This window comes from Tachypleus tridentatus, chromosome 13 (genome assembly GCF_004210375.1).
Source record: "Tachypleus tridentatus isolate NWPU-2018 chromosome 13, ASM421037v1, whole genome shotgun sequence".
Taxonomy (NCBI): domain Eukaryota; kingdom Metazoa; phylum Arthropoda; class Merostomata; order Xiphosura; family Limulidae; genus Tachypleus; species Tachypleus tridentatus.
In genome coordinates this window covers 153454477-153472378 of record NC_134837.1, presented here as the reverse complement: position 1 = coordinate 153472378, position 17902 = coordinate 153454477, and the positions used below count along the sequence as shown (strand labels likewise).

Sequence of the window (17902 nt, the reverse complement as noted above, 5' to 3'; positions counted from 1 at the left end):
AGGTGCAGTCCACATATGTATTACTTTCTCAACATTTACATTACTTTATATGTTCTTGGAGATACTGTTTCATTTTCTGCTATCTTACAAGTTATCACTGATTGTTTTCAAACAACTTAAATTTGGATTCATCCATAAACAGTTATCTTCTCCAACTTTGATCATCCTGTTGCTTGAAGTCTTATGTTTATTTCAGCTTTTCTGTTTGGTTATCTTTCTTAAGCAGTGGTGTTTGAGAAGCCACTCATCTTTTGAGGCAACATTGTACTGATACACATTTTACTTTTCTGGAGGAACAGCTAGCATAGAGAACTACTGAGAACCTTTGCATGAAATTCAAAACAAAGTAGTCATTGATGTTGTTAGTTGTCAATAGTTTAATGTTAGTTATGAATGTTTAATATAAAACAAAATACCAAGTATTTTTGGTAGGTTTCTTTTTGATGGCTTATTTTATGAAGTTGGAATAACCTTTTAGCCTTTATGAACACTTGATGTCTTGTCTCAGGAAGAGTACTCTTCAGATAGATCAAGGAAATATACTGGTGGCTTCATCTGTAGTGATACTTTGGAAGTGTTTGTGACTCTTCAGCAAGTTACTTTTGAGGAAGTCTTGTATGAAGTTGACTTTGGTGGTTTCTTCCACTGAGGTGCTTTTAAAAATGGGCACTTTGGACAACCTTTGGCTTTGCTTCCTTTTTTTTTATTCTTCTTTAATGTACCTTAGATTGGTTTTTCTTATTTTGTACCTCTCTCCTTGTCAGTGAGGGTATTTCTAATAGTTTAATTGTTATGTAGTGCACTGAGCTTTTATGGTCATAAATTGTGAAGCAGTTTGAAACCATTCTGAGTTCTCATTTGTGTTTCTACATGAAATCTTTTCCCAGTGTATACTCTTCTTCAGTATCAATTTTCACACATTATGTTGTTTAGAGTAATTCCTAACTTCACTTACCCTTACTGGAATGTTATGATTACTTAGTCACTTACTGCTTTTATCAATCCATCTTCTTGCTATATCTCCATAAGCATTTCAAACCTTTAATTTCCAGATTATGTTGAATAATAGCAGTTGGTTACTTGGTGAACCAGTGTCATTTAACAAGTTGCAAGTCTCCCTATCAATGAATTTATTGATCCAATGACTGATTTCTTTAAATAATGAACTCCTTATCAAAGCTAGGATAGATGGAGTATTCTCCTCTTTAGGATATTGTCTTCTTGGTTTATTATTATCATTTGATTTGTTACAATTTCTATGTTTTATGCATGTGTAACAATGATATATTTCTGTCATCCTTTAAGAGCAATCTTTATTTCTTACAAAGTTCTTTTTAAGGTTCCTAGTAATACTCCCTTTTAAGATACAGATAAACCCCCTAAAAACAGTTGTAGATCATCAACTTTCTTTGGATGGTGCTTTTAATATTTTTTCTGCAACCCTAGTTGATTTCAGTTGATTTAAGTATGTATATGAAACTTTCATGTCCTTGTCCACTGTAGAGTCTATGGTCATGTGCCAACAAATCCATCATTTCATGAAGAGTATCTGGATAAGACAATAGGGCAATTCCATGTCTTCATCAAGTTTGGTTGAGGTCTTTTCATTCCTCCTTATCCCACTCCTAAATTTGGTTTTAGAAATTTCCTTCTGATATGACACTTCAAATCTGTTCAATAAGGTGATTAGCTATGCCTGATAGTTATTACTTTGTGCTGCAAGCTTATTGTTCATTACCCAGTCAGTTCACGTTAGAAATCAATAGGAACTGTGCCTGATCTGTATCCCATGGTGCTTTTTCCTCATAATCTATTGGTTTCTTGATTGTGTGATGTTGTTGAACTGGCCTACATACCCTAACTTGAGGAAGAAGTGGAGTAACTGGAGTAATCCAGGCTTGTCCAGCAGTTTATAGTGTTTGATGTTTGAATTAGAGAGAGGATGTCAAGAATGGTGTAGTTGGTTTGAACATTGCATTTGCCGATTCAGTTTCTAGATGTTTTATCTTGGCACTTACCTACTTCCTTATATATCCCACAACTTCTTCACTTTATCATTATTTTTTATGTACTTCTTTGAAGTTGTTATAATTATTTTGAACTTTTTTTTTCAATTTTATTATTAAAGTATAATCCTTAATATTTTCTTGGTATTTTTTATCTTAGCTTTATTGAAAGCCATACTTGTTTGTAATTTTTCTATGAATCTTATTTCTCATTTTTTGATTCTTTCAAATTTCAGTCTGTGTTGTTTTATAAAGTGCAGTCAGCTTAATGGTAACATTTTATCCATGCAGTTACAATTTATACAACTTGCACAGTTTCTCCAACTAATGATAATGATAAATGCATATTCATAAATAATGCTAAACAGTCATTTGTTAATTTTCTCACATGCGATATTTCTCTATTTTGTACTTTCCATTGAAATCTGACCTTGATATTCCCATAACTGAAATAAACAAACTAACTAACCAACAAATTCGTAACTCAACAGTGAGGTATTACTTATTTATTGTTATTCCCCAGTGACACAGCAATATGTCTGCAGACTTACAACTCTTAAGATCTGGTTTCGATACTCTTGGTGGGCAGAGCTAAGAGCCCATTGTCTAGCTTTCTGCTTAATTACAAACAAAGATATTCATTAATAAAAAAAATAACTAATATAACTTGTGTTTTTCACACTTAAAATCATTCCTTCTATATTCAATTCAATTTTAGACGTCAGAATTTTGTGTGAGAAGTGCATAACAGTTGCTGAAGACGTTGTGGAGGTAGTGGTACCCTATACAGGGAGCTCTTGGAGCCTCTGCTAAGAATATGTGGGATTTATAAGTTATTAGGGGTGCATTTCAGAGCCTTTATACCTTAATTTATGATGATAGGAAGGGAATAAACATGCTATTAGGTAAAAGTATCTTAATGTGTGAAATCCGAAAGATACCATATCCTCTACCATCTCTCCATGCTGGTTATAGGACTTTGCAAAATTCTATATTGCATCATTTTGATATAGAATATACATCTTAATAATAAAGAAAACAATTATATTTAGATTATTATTAGTAAGTCACAATTTCTTAAAGATGAATTGCTTACTTACATGTAGCTTGAAATAAATATACCCAAAAGCTGTTTTTTTCTTACCCCATTTGCCATTTGAATCTCTCCTACTCTTTTTTGCTTTCAGCAAATAGATTGATTGAGCCCATAAGGATGTAAAAAAAAAATAACCAAAATTATAATGAAAAATAATGAAATTGTATTTTCAAAAACAAGCAACATCTATTTCCTCACTCTTGCAGTACACTTTAAATACTACTCATTGAGTACTAGTATCAGACTAGCAGAGTTTTTGAACTGTTGACTGTACCCTTAACAGATCATTATACTACATAGATAAAACATCAAAGAAACAAATTACAAATATGTCAATTACAATCTGGAAAAGTCATTGAAGTATTATGCTGTCAGAACACTAAAACTTTGTGTAAACAAAAGCAAAAAAGACCCACAATCACAGACAAATAAATATCATTTATAAACCTGTAAAGAAATAACATTCAAATACTATTCATATTGAATGTATTACCAAGATTTTTTTTTACTAGTACAAGTAAATACAACACTGGTGAAATATAAAAATAGTTAAGCAAGAAACTACAATGTCTTCGAAACATTGAAATCTAAACAAATAAAAACAATTGATGCCCACTGTTGTTTATTTGACCATAGAAATTAAGTAATATTTGATTGTATTTGAAACTACCTAATTATCCAAGTGACTTTTTTTTTTCTGCTTACAAACTCCAAAGCTAACCTACCTAGGGATTTATGCTTGTGATAGATCGTATGTATATACATATAAACATCAATGTCTTGTGCACATAACTACCTTCTTACAAGTGCTTTATTACAACAGCAACGTTTAGAATGGTGACTATAAAATATATTAATGTTGGTGATGTCACGTGCAGTGCAGTACACACTTAAACCTGTGTAAAGCTTTGGTTTTGTGTAAATTGTCTCAGTTGCTTGAAAACATTTTGACATGTATATTATTCATGTATTCATATTAAAAACAGTTTGCTACAGTTGTATCTTGGACGAAAGCTGTATAAATGTTAATCAATAGCATGTTTAACTTGCTATTTACTATTGATTCCTACTGCCTGTACTGTGTGTTGAAACAACTACTGATTAATGCCAGTTGAATTGTGACTCTTAAAAAGTCGACTTAATCAACTTGTTTGCATAAATTAGTAAAACTATGTATATATAATATTTATTTGTTTGTCCAAATTCAAACCACTACATCTGGTAAAATCACATCACTCAGTGAACCTCATCCCAATGGGCAAGCATTCTGTGACAGCATCATATTCTTGGAATGCTTCTCATTAGCTGAGATTGGGAACCTATCAGGATTGAGGGAAAGATGGATGATTATTTGTTTATTTCTGTTTTTGAACATCAGAAATATTACATTTTCCGCTTGATAAAAGACATAACGTAACGCATTTTTATTTTCTATTCTAAGCCGTTATTGTTTTATGACAAAAAAACGGCGTGTGTATGTTTGTGTAGCCCCTTATAACTGGCGATTGTCACCAGAATTGGGATGCAACCAGGGAACTTATTATTTGGATCTGACTACCCCCTTACCCATCATATTACTACCTGTTAATGGGTACGTCAATTGATATTCTTTATATCGCGCAAAAGTTTTACGAAGATAGATCTTCAGAAAATTAGTTTTCAAGTATTATAAGACACTTACGGTTAAATACATATTAATTAGTGCGATTCATTCATGATCAGGCATGGCCAGGTGGTTAGGCGCTCTACTCGTAATTAATCTGAGAGTTGCGGGTTTGAATCCCTGTTCTTTCAGCTGTGGGGGCATTATAAAGTAACGGTCAGTCCCATTATTCATTGGTAAAAGGGTAACTCAAGATTTGGCGGTGGGTGGTGATCACTACCTGCTTTCCCTCTGGTCTTACAAGGTTAAATTAGGGATAGCTAATAGTCCAATGTGGTTTTGTTATTACTAAATATACATACACACGCACTTCGCTATCGGGTCAAAATTATGGGAAACTTGCCTCTCGATTGTGCCACCTGTGGGTTGATACGTTAGTAACACTAGCATTGAGGCACTGTATATCCACTTTCGTATCTTTAACTTAACAATGTTATTAATCGTTTTATTCCTAGGCTAAACAAAAGTTGATACTGTCGAAAGGCATCAGGACGGACAATTAGTATTGTTTACATTTTAAAAACCGGTAAATAAGCTAATATTATTATTTTATCATGCAAAGACAAAAACAGTATAAGAAGAGAAAGATCATCAATGAGCCAGGATATATTTTTTAAAACTGGTCGTGTTTTTCCTGTAGATTGGTTGTTTTTTTACTTGTTGCAGTCGTATATAACTTCTTGTTTCAGCACTATTTCAGCATCATGCTCCATTATAAATGCGCGTTACAATTTGCTGTCATTAAATTGTTTCAGTGGAAGAAGGAGCGAGAAAAGTTAATAAGTTAGCAAATGCATAGTTGTATACTCAGAGAGAAAATGGAGTGTTCATAATTGAAATAATTGAAATCTTTAGGAAACCATAAAATTAGCCAAGTTTTTTGTGTATCTGTTAAATTACATATTGTAGTATTTATAATTCTTATCTTTTCCAAATGATATGGCCCGGCATGGCCAGGTGTTTAAGGTACTCGACTAGTAATCCGAGGGTCACGGGTTCGAATCCTTCTCACACCAAATATGGTCGCCCTTTCAGCTGTGGGGGCATTATAAAGTGACGGTCAGTCCCATTATTCGTTGGTAAAAGAGTAGCTCACGAGTTGGCAGTCGGTGGTATTGACTACCTGCCTTCTCTCTAGTCTTACACTGCTAAATTAGGGACGGCTAGAGCAGATAGCCCTGGTGTAGGTTTGCGCGAAATTCAAAACAAACCAAATGATATTTTTAAATAAATCCATGTTGTTAGGTAGAAGATAATTTGGTGAAATAGCAAATGACAAATTAACCTGTATAATTCTAAACGTTTAAAATTTTTTTGACAACATTTTGCTCGAATTTATGGCAGTTAATTTCTTTCCGTAAAGGGAATAAATATTATTGTAGTTTTAAGTATAAAACGTGTTGTCATTGATTTACATATTAATTATAATGTAATTTTGCTTCTCTGGTGCTCTGAAGAAATAAATGCGATTACGAAACTATAAAGTAGAGTAATTGGTTTTAATGGGGAATTAATACAATAAGGTAATTAGTAAATTCAGAATAGAATAATTGTTATGATAGTGAGTTAATACAAGAAATGAACCTTTCGTTGCTAACATGTTATGCCATTAACTCTAACTGCATACTTCCCAACATGTAAAGCGCGAGACAGAGTATCGATATAATGCAGTCAATAGGAAATATACTGATGGTGTTGTGAACTGTATCAAAAAGTTAAAATGATTTATATACATTTGTTTTAGTTTTTCACGTGTGCTGATGTACATGCTACTGACATTACCTGTGTAGTTTTGGCAAAGGGAAAAATAATCATCTATATAAATATTTTAGTCTCAAAATATCATGTTAGTTTCATATTGTAGAACTTTGACACATGCTGCACACACATCAGAATAGCCAACTGTTCATGGGTTCGAACGCATTCGTATTATTCTGTGTGTTTTTATTTGGCTAACTCTGGAATGATTGCGTTTAATGAACCAACATTTTTTTTTAGGTTTTCACTAAGCACAATAGTACATAGTACTGTACTGTGGATTTGGGCCAGGATAACAATGGCTGACGCATATTATATATTACTAAACATATTCTCAAATCTCTCTTTTAACGAAATGTAAGAGATATTTATGAACCTAATGTAGGTTTCAAAAGCTATTAAGACCTTTGGTTTACTCAAAAAATTTCCTTTAAGTAGATAACCGGTGAATAGCGCAAGAGCCACATATTTTACCGGTTATTCTGATTCTGGTACCAGAAGGGTTAGTTCATGGATATTTGAAGTTGTTGCACTTCAAGTTAGAGAGTACAAAAGTAATATAGTGTTTCAATGACTTCAAAACATGATGTCTATCAAGGCAATTCATCACGCCACGCCAAAACTGCTTCCTTCATAGAGATTGCCATTCATTAATATTGGTTGTTTAAAAACTAAAAAAAGAGGGGGAACAAGCCATTAGAGACAAATTAAATAAAATAATGACGATGTATGGATGGCAATGCCAAAAATATGGACAAAGAAGTAGGGATGAATATAGAAAATCATACAAAAATTCCTACATAAGTAACCAGAGAGTCATGTTAAAATCTTGTGGGAATTAGCCATTATAAGACTTTATAGCATTATTCAGTTTAAATACTTTTACTGAAACCTGAATTCATGCAAGTGAAAAGGATTTAACATGTATACTATTCAAAATAAGAAACGCAAAAGGGATATTTTTATTATTTTAAAGAGAAATATATGTAATAACGTTACAAGCTCAGAGTATGTGATGTTACACGTGTTAAGGCACTGATTGTCAGACCAAAATGACAATAAAAGTTGTGCGCTTTAAAACGGAGGAAAACATCGGATTTTTCGCCAAAACGCGAAAATTTAGTGTTGTAAATCTATAAATTTACCGTTGATTCACTGGGAGACGTAAAAGAATGAAATCCCTGTTTGTATATCGGAACTCGCGAAATTCTCACAACCTTTTACCTTCTTTTGTATTGCTAGAAATTTGGTTACAGTATTCATTTGGGGTAGAGCATAGATAGCCGTTTGTGTAGCTTTGTACTTAATAACAAACAACAACAGCTCACAACTTTTACACCATTTGTAAATAATGCTGAATAATTGCTGATATCTGAAAGTAATTTAAAACAATAACAAAGTATGTGAAATAGAATTGTATGCGAGTGTCATAAGAATGGTTTTTATTTATACAAAGTTAAAGAAAAGTGGAGAGTAATGTTATTCATTTGTCATGAGTATTTTTATAAGATAAAATACAAATGTTCACATTATGAAGTTAAAAAAAAATCAAATGTTTTACATTTTCCAACGTTGTAAAAGGTAAGATTTATACGTAATTTAATATATTTTTTAAATCCAATATTATTCCAGACATCCAAGAATTCTACGAAGTTACGTTATTAGACGACAATAAAAGTATCCAGCAGAAAACTGCTGAGACTTTACAGATTGCTTGTAAATGGGAAACCAGCTCTCCGATTATTGGCCTTAACAGTGAGGTAAGTGGACCTTGTTATAAATGTATTTTTTCTCCAGTTACTTAAGTGTGTTAAAATGATAATTTCAAGTTTAAAATAATAATTGTTCCGTTTTTTAATCTGGTATATGATTGTTAAACTTACTAATAAAATTATTATAGTACAACTATCAAGCTTGTCAAAATATTGAGCACGTGTTATGTATGTATGTGTTTTATTAAGTTGTGGTAAAAGTAATTTTGAATATTTGGATGATATGTGGCGCTATCTGTTGCCGCGTTTTAGTAGCTAGTATGTTTGTGTGTGTTGATCAGAACCAGAAATATTTAGAGCCTAAGAGGTGTAGTACTGGTTTTAATATATAAGTAGCTGATTGAGGGTGAAACCTGTTTTTTTGTTTTCTTTACACTTACAAAATGTTCACATTATCCAATTTTTTTAGAAATCACTACAACGTGAATTGTTAAAATTCTTTAAGAAGTAAACAAATTTAGTCAGTTAGTTTTCGATTTGTTAATTATTCGCTGTATATGTGTGTTATAATATATTTAAGTAAACACAGGAACTTGTAATTATGTTGTGCGTAATTGCTGTGGGAAATTTCGTATCTTTTAAATTTTCGTTGCAATGATTATATCCATTGAACTTCCCCTTTGCAAGTGATAGCGTGGCAAAGAAGTTTTATCTTGTGAGACTTTTCGACAGATTCAACATCACGGAATCGCATGTGTGCATACTAAATGAATTTGCCATAATATACTCTTCAAAACAAGAAACACAAAAGGGATATTTTTGTTATTTTAAAGAGAAATATATGTAATAACGTTACAAGCTCAGAGTATGTGATGTTACACGTGTTAAGGCACTGATTGTCAGACCAAAATGACAATAAAAGTTGTGCACTTTGAAAACGGAGGAAAACATCGGATTTTTCGCCAAAACGCATTCGTGTCCAATAAATTTGTTTGAGAGATCTGCATGTTCTGCAAGTGCAACATGTGCAAACTCCCTATAAAAGTGACGGGTTCTCAGTTTCCATAGCTCAGTGTTAAGCCACCGACACGCAATACAGTTACGCCAAGACTGACTGAAGCACAACGCAACAACGCCATTGGTCGCTTGAAAGCAGGCGAATCTCGATCAGATGTTGCCAGAGCTGTGAATGCCCACCTAAGCACCATCACAAGGCTATGGAATCGTCACCAACAATATGGATGAACTCGTGACCGTCCACGATCTGGCAGACCTCGTGTGACCACGCCCGCACAAGATCGCAACATCCGGTTACGTCACCTTCGGGATAGGACCACCACTGCGACGTCTACTGCCTCAACCATACCAGGGCTGCGTAGGATTTCCGATCAAACCGTACGCAACCATCGACGAGATTCTTAGGCCCCATATGCAACCCATCATAGTGAACGTCAACGACGTTTTTCAACATGACAACGCCCGTCCTCACACAGCCCGACTCACCACTGTCTTCTTGAGACACCACAACATCAACGTTCTTCCCTGGCCCTCCAGATCACCAGATTTAAGCCCCATCGAACATCTTTGGGATGAGTTGGACCGACGTCTGCGACGGCGACAACCTCAACCGCAGACTCTACCTCAGCTTGCAGCAGCTTTGCAGGCTGAGTGAATAGCCATTCCACAGGATGTAATTCGTCATCTTATCGCTTCCATGGGCAGGAGATGCCAAGCAGTTATTGATGCTCACGGGGGGCATACTCGTTATTGACGTTGAGTGACGTTAAACTTCACCTAGTGAGCGTGGACTTCGCCTTTGCAGACTTTGGATGTTCAGCAGTGAATGTGCAAAGTTTCACACATGTCATACAGAACTACCCGGAATAAACTTGTTAACAATTTGTCTCATATTTTGGCTTTTGCGTTTCTTTTTTTGAAGAGTATATTTACTCGATTAAAGTGTACTGTGAAATAAATTAAATGATGAAATGCTTTTCTGAGTTTATAATATGACTTCAGCATTTTTAGTTCACCTTCGAAAAAGGAAGGTTTACTGTTCACTAACGTTCGGGTTATCGTATTTATAGAATTGTGATTTTTCAATATAAAGATGTAATAACAACGTCAGGCTCTGATAGTTCGCAGCTGTAATGTACATTAAACGCCCAGGAATGAGTTAATATACTCGCTGCAAGCCACAACAAAAAATTGTTAATAATTATATTTATACATTGTTCTATGTGAATTCGGGTGAGAGAGATTGTACACTACACATTATTCCGGTGAACCGGATCTCATATTATACGATTTCAGATGAACCAGATTTTCTGACATACGGCTTCAGATGAAGTAAATAATGTATTGATCACACATGGTTTCATTTAAAATACGTGTATTAGCGGCTTTATGTTCATAAATAATGTCATAAGACAATTTTGCTATTTTTGAATGTCACTGGAAGATATTTTTTGTATGAAAATTTTCATTTTCTTCAAAAGCCACACCAAAATAATTCGCAACGTTAAATAAATTTAAGTTAAACAGCTTGGCATGAAAGTACACCAAGTGCACAACCGTAATGTTTTCAGAGCATAAATATGTTGCTTACAAATTATTTTTATATTTCCCATGTTTCTTGAACGTAGTTAACTTGTATTACATAATCGAAATCAGGGGTGGCTTGCAAATGTTCTTTATACGTTTGCAGTATACCTAATTTCTTTCAAGTAAGGCTTTTCATTTAAACGGCTCATTAGTTTCAATATGATTTACAAAACTTTATGTAAAAATAGGTTTCAATTGTATTTTTACATTAATTTCTCATTAATTGGCACACGTCATTTCTACTTTTTAATCCATAAAAGTTAGATGTTAAAAGCAATAGAAGTAGCTACAGGACTTCTGTTTGCTGTTGCAGAACGACAAAGCAGTGTTTAAATTATTACATACACTTTAAAGTTGTGGCATATGTTCTCGTTACCCATACCCCACTGCTGTACGCTTCCCATTAATAGTCTCATAATTAAATGAAAGAGAAGGCGAGTGACTAACAAAATAACCAGACCCTCCAATTAAAAATGCTGAATGAAGAAAATGTGTTGTAAGTTTGTAAACGTTTGGTATTTTAGTTTGTAGTAGCAAATGTTTAAAGTATTTAGGCATTCATTTTTCAAACTTTACATCGAGTGACCACGAAATTAACTTTTAAATGTATTGGTTAATACATCCAATGAAAAATGATACATCGTCTAACAGTTGAGGTTTATGATTTGTGATTTTAAGTTATTCAGGTTTAATGAGATTTTAATCTAATATTAATTTATTATTAAAAAATCAAGTTTATGCTTTGAAGTTGTCAATTTATACTTGCTTAACATTATCACTTGAATCTGTTACAAAGCTACAACTATCTCACCTATCTGGTGACTTAAAGACGAATTTATTATAGTTTTAGAGACTTTGTTAAAGATAACTCACGTTGTATATATTCTATCCAGCTACAGTAAAAGTGTATTAAAGACAGAAGTTGTATCTGTCAGCCTTGAACGCATGTATACATATTTAACGAAATTAAATCTTTGCTAACCTTTCAATGTTAAAAACTACGGTAGGAGAACAAATGTTAAAATATTTCATCTATTTTATTTTGGTAACATTCCCTTGTTTAGACCCGTTTTGGTCTTTCTTATTCTGAAAGACGTAGTAGCAGCACTTTTGTCTATCGACTGAAGTTCCTCAGAATAAGATAGAAGGTCTGGCAGTGAGAAAAGACAGTGAAATCAAATTCACATCTATAAATATGCTTTTATAGTGTTCTATAGGAACGTCTAAAATATTTACATTTAGACGTTACATAGACAAACACATTTCTTTAAGGCATGTTTGAGCGAACGCGTATCGAAAAGTATTCAACGAATGCATATAAATTTATGCTCGTATATTTTGATCGCCACTTTCACACTGCATACAGTTAAGAAGTATGCGTGAGATTTGTGAAAAGGCTATTTTATTTTTAGTTCCAGTGTCGCTACTTTCTAGTTGATGTGGGCTTTCCATTGGAGAGCAGGTAGACGATTCCATTTACAAAGTGAGATGTTTGATTGTCATCAAAAATTATTTTTAGTTGTTTACACTGATGTCAACAAATACATTTTGTTCTGGAAAAACGTGTAAAAATTAAAATGTCAGTTTATTCAGTTTCGATTTGTGCAAGCGAATCGTGCAACGTGATTCGTTGGTGAATCAGCGACCGTTTGTTTGTTAACAACAACTATGAAGTGTGTTGCTTAAAACTAATTTTATATAAAATTTCTTGATAAGTTGTTCTTTTTTCACTAAATTGACAATATATTTCATAAACATATTATATTTTCTTACCATATTTCTTAAGGATTGATATTTGGTGTGGTAATAAATAAGATTTAGATTAATAGAATCTCAAAAGGTGGAATTAACATCTTGACAAGAACTGAACATTGGATGTAATGGTATAATTCGAACCCACATCCTAATGTTTTTAACTGTTACATAATAGACAGTCCGGATTTATATTTTTAATGTATTTTCTTTTATTTTTTTTGCTTCATATTTATAGTGAAAATTTGTCAAATTTAACTTCGGAAACGGTTATTACATATCTCATGACATTGCCCACTACACCAAAAACAAGTTTTCTAGGAAAGGAAATTTAGGCCTACTCATTGTCAGCAGTGAGTATGAATTTTGAGACACCCTAAGCTCCATATATAATTATTTATTGTTTCCTGGACGAGGTTTAACTTTTTCTTTTGTGAGGGTATGTAACACATGAGGCTTCCAAAAACCACGTTTGCAGAGCGCCCTTTGTGACAAGCAATATAACGACGCTGTTCGGTACTTTTGCTGTATTTGGAAAGCTAGTAAAGTATACATTGAGATCGTTATAATGTTTGTTTTGTCTTCTGTTAGTCGGCTGTAAGGAGTTTATGGTAATCATCAATTCTTTAGAATTATTCTAGAACAAAATGTTTTGTTCGTATTACCTTTGTAATGGTCAGATTTTCGGTGATAAAATGTCATGCTCGCATTATTTTTGTAATGGCCAAGTTATAGGTGATGAAAAAAATGTTTTGTTCGAATTACCTTTGTAATGGCCAGTTTATAGGTGGTGAACAAAATGTGTTGTTCACATTACGTTTGTAATAGTAAGGTTATAAAGTGATGAACAAAATGGACAGTTTTTAAATGTGTGGATCATAATGATTTATCATTAACACTATAACTTCGATTTTATTAAAGCATATTTATATTTATTGTCGTATTGATGATATTATTCAACATGAACCTTTTCACATTAATTTACCTGAAAATTTTCATAGGAAGATGTATTTAAATCGGTGAGCGATTGTCTGCATGAAAACAACATTTGTGATGGTGTTTTAATGAAATATGTGTCCTCCCTTGACTCTTTATCTCTGTAAAAACTGGGTGGAGGAGATATTCCACAAATAGGCAGAAGTACAGAACTATCTCAAAGACTATCCAACCTGGTATGGTCGATGAATGTTTGTTTTTTTTAAAAAATGGCCAGAAATATACAGTTTTGAGAAAAGTACAATAATAAATTTGACCAATGTCTCGATCCAGGGTTGCTTCCCACAGGTTAAGGAAAAGTAAGGAAAATTTAACTTTAAGAAACGTCAGAGAATTTTGTACCACGAGTCAGATCAAATTTCAGCATAAAAGAGGTCGCTTACAAAAGTTTCTTGCGCAATACACACGGCTAAGTCCGTTTTCTTGTTCACTATTCAAAATGATTTCTACCGAAAATTAAAGAAAAAAACATTATCATAATGAAGGGCAATTTCTCCGAAAGGGGGCCAAAGGCCGCTCGCAGGGGTCACCAATTTTATTTGTTTGTTTGTTTGTTTTTTGGAATTTCGCACAAAGCTACTCGAGGGCTATCTGTGCTAGCCGTCCCTAATTTAGCAGTGTAAGACTAGAGGGAAGGCAGCTAGTCATCACCATCCACCGCCAACTATTGGGCTACTCTTTTGCCAACGAATAGTGGGATTGACCGTCACATTATAACGCCCCCACGGCTGGGAGGGCGAGCATGTTTGGCGCGACTCGGGCGCGAACCCGCGACCCTCAGATTGCGAAGCGCACGCCTTAACGCGCTAGACCATGCCGGGCCCCCCACCCGTTTTAACCGCTCGCAACAATACAGTCGTGTGTTCCGTCAATCAGTCAGTAGATACTAGAATGTGAAGTAAGGGACATTTCATGTTGCAGGTTTTATTGGTGTGACGTTAGTAAAATGTGCATGCTGTAAATAACAAGAAAAATGATTCGCTCTGTAGGGTACAACACAGCATGACATGAACTTCAAAAGCAAAAAATAAAAATATTTATTACTCTTAATTTAGGGTTTATTTACTCGTGAAACAAAACATTTTCAGGGATCCTGTTTTTTAGTGGGTTTTATGGTCACTTTAAACACATGAAACTTTGTACAAAACCTAAAAGATGCATAACGCCCTTCACCTCCTGAACAAATGTAATAACTGAAATTGGTTTTCAGTGTCCGCAGGCCCCTGGTGTCGGATTAGATATAGCTAGAACATGCTAAATAACTTAATTCTTTATTTCTTGTAAGGCTTTCCATATGTTACTTATATTACCAGTGATACTACAGTTGTGTATACATATTACAGGGCTCATCCTTAATATTATTTGTGCGTTGTGTGCTTGTTAAGACCTTGGCTATGTGTATATTTTTTGTAATTGCATTATCGATCTCACGATAACATTAAAACGTCCGTACTAATCGGATTAGTTACGTAATCGCTTCACAAAAAATATCTTACAATAATTTAAATTTTTGTAAAATGATGAATTTACAATTAAACCTAATATTGTGAGTGTTCCATTTAATTAACTCAAGCCTAAATAGATAAATTATGGAGATATTGTACGCGTTATTTCGGTGCATTTGTACTTTGGTTAGGCTTCGCTCACTATGAGACATCGTATGGACGTCTATATTGCGCTTGAACGATATATCTATTAGTAAGCGTTATATTTTGTGATGGAACTGTGTGCTATTCATTTATTTGAGAATATGTAAACTGTGAATAAGATATAAAAGTTGCTATATGCCAGCACTGAAATCTTAGGTTCGTTGGTTAGCACGAATTTCGACACTACGAGATAAAAGATAAAACATCACTGCATTTTTCTAATTTTGGTAATACTTCAACGCGATGTTACTTCGAACAACCTATAACGCTGTATTAGAGGTTGGACTATTTAAATATATAATGACGACCAAGCGTGCACTATTTCTAATTGTGTGAAAAGATGACGGTGTGTGACAATACTACTATATATTTTGGAACTCATACAAAGAAGTAATGGTTCTTAATACATTTTAGCTAAGTGCAGTGAATTATCCTTTTAAATCTCTGGCGCTCTGCTGGAAAAGGTTGTTGAAAAATGATTCATTTTATTCATGATTGGGTGTGTCTCTTCGCTTTGCCTCGTCGTAGTAGAGACTGTGGCTTTCACAAATCGTAAAGCTGGCTTGTTGAATTATGTTCATCTTGAAGTCCCAGATGTATATATAAAAGAAACCTTTTTCTTTATCCAGCACGTGTGCGACTTGTATTTGTATGTTTATCTTATAAACAGTTCATTAGACGAAGTATTTCTGGGCTTGCAGTATACAGGGAGGGCTGTGCAGTTAGACATGCACTTGTAATATAGATATATTTATATCTTCCTGAGATAGCTCTGGAGCAGGCACGCGAGCTTTCTATAGGAAGCCATACCTACAACCACATTGTTTTTACAAACACGTCATTGCAATTATACATCTCTCATTACCATGAAACTTAGACTTATTCCAAAGGGAATTAAAAATGATTTTAGCTTGTGGCACCAGTTTAGTCCACAATATACAACTATTTCATTTATTTTGCATTTAATGGTATGTATATAAGCAACTGAATTCTTGAATGGTCCATGAAATTATGTATCTATTTATCTAATTACATTTTCTTGTCGCATCTGTCTTTAGTTTTTGTGTACAGAGAGCGTTGAAAGTAGTGCATTGTTTTCTTTATGTGTATATTTCAATGTTTGAATATTGAATATAACTCTATTTTAGTACAGGGTGGTTCAAAATTCTTTCTTATTTTAAAATTGTTTAATAGTTAGAGAGATAAAGAGACACAACCATATAGTTGTCAACATCTTGTACCCAACTCAAACAGTTTTTATTGTAATGTTTTTGTTCGCTCCTTTAAGTAGTACTACTCTGAAAAATGGCAGTAGTGCAAGAAAAGGGTGAATGTGATGAACAGGCCATGATGGGCTATTTCGTCGCCTTCAGGTTTGCGAGACATATTCTCACTAGACTTTTTTCTTATGTTAAATATGTAAAAATCACTGAACTAAAAATCAGAATAATGGATGCCATCGCCACTGTAACTGTGGGCATGTGGCAGTGAACGTGGACTGAAATCGAACATCGGATAAACGTGCTGAGAGTCTCTGATAGTTCACAAGTATAAGTGTAATGAGAAGTCAATAGAAACTGTTTGTGCTGGGCTACAGGATACTGAAAACTTCATGAAAGTGTTTCTTTAACAAAGTAATGATTAAATTTTAAAATAAGAAAGGCAATGTGGACCACCCTCTAATACATATATATTGGATGCTGATTCGATTTTTCTGTAATAGGAAATAACACAAACTTTAGACTGTATCTTAAGGATACATTTTAAAAGATTGAAAAGAAAGGTACAGTTTTTTTGCGTTTTCTATATGAACATTTTAGGAATATTTTGATATTTGTGTGTGTATATGAAAAAATTAACGGTATGAAGTTGAGTGCTTTCACCCACAATGTATCAACCCTTACTGCCTCTCATTGTCTGCAGCCAGTTGTGGGGAAAGACAGTTTCACTGAAAAACTTGTTGGCTAGTTTAACATCAGCGTTGAGATTTTTGTATGGTAGATGAGATATCACCATTTGGGAGCTATTACCACAGGACTAACTAGGACTGACAATGAATTCTTTGCGAAAATAATTTGTATTAAGTTCATTATTAATTTATAGTGCTGACTTGAATCGCCTTTTATCGATTAATGTAAGTAACAGTATTGAAGGTACTTATATATATTAGAGGAAATTAATATTAATAAAGTTAAGTAAACAAAATTAAAAGGAAGGACTGCGTTAAAAACAGCAAATCCAAACCTCTGATTAATTATATTAGTTTGTTATAACCAAAAACAATTCAAAAGAAAAATAATTTAAAATTAAATTGAAATTAAATATTAGGTTATAACAAACATATATATATGATGTATTATATGCAAGTATGATTATATGTTTTGAGTATTGTATCTTCATATTGATGTGAATATACGTTTAACATTTATATATTAATATATCATATTACAGGGGTTTCAGACTTTAGAAATTCGAGAGAGACCTACACTCAGTGAAGCTATTACTGAGTATAGTAACATCATTTTCTATTTGAATCCCCCCTCCCCTGAGACACTTACGCCCCCTTTGCCTCCAGTTCTTTGGAAATATCTGGTCTGTTGAATATGTTGGAAAGTAATGTAGTTGTTTTGTGTTAGATTCTTTGGGCAGAGTATTCATGAGAAAAT

The 17902-nt window shown here is 33.6% G+C and overlaps 1 protein-coding gene across 3 annotated transcripts in view; it reads left to right on the top strand.

Moving 5' to 3' along the window:
* The window catches only part of LOC143237638 (disks large homolog 1-like), a 262734-nt gene that overhangs the window by 26403 nt on the left and 218429 nt on the right, over positions 1-17902 (top strand). For all 3 annotated transcript variants that reach the window (XM_076477117.1, XM_076477113.1, XM_076477112.1), the window contains exon 3: positions 8156-8283. Coding sequence is in view for 2 of the 3 variants with exons in the window: in XM_076477113.1 (XP_076333228.1) it covers positions 8156-8283 (128 nt within the window). In the remaining variant the exon portion in view is untranslated. The remainder of the gene's footprint in view (positions 1-8155; positions 8284-17902) is intronic.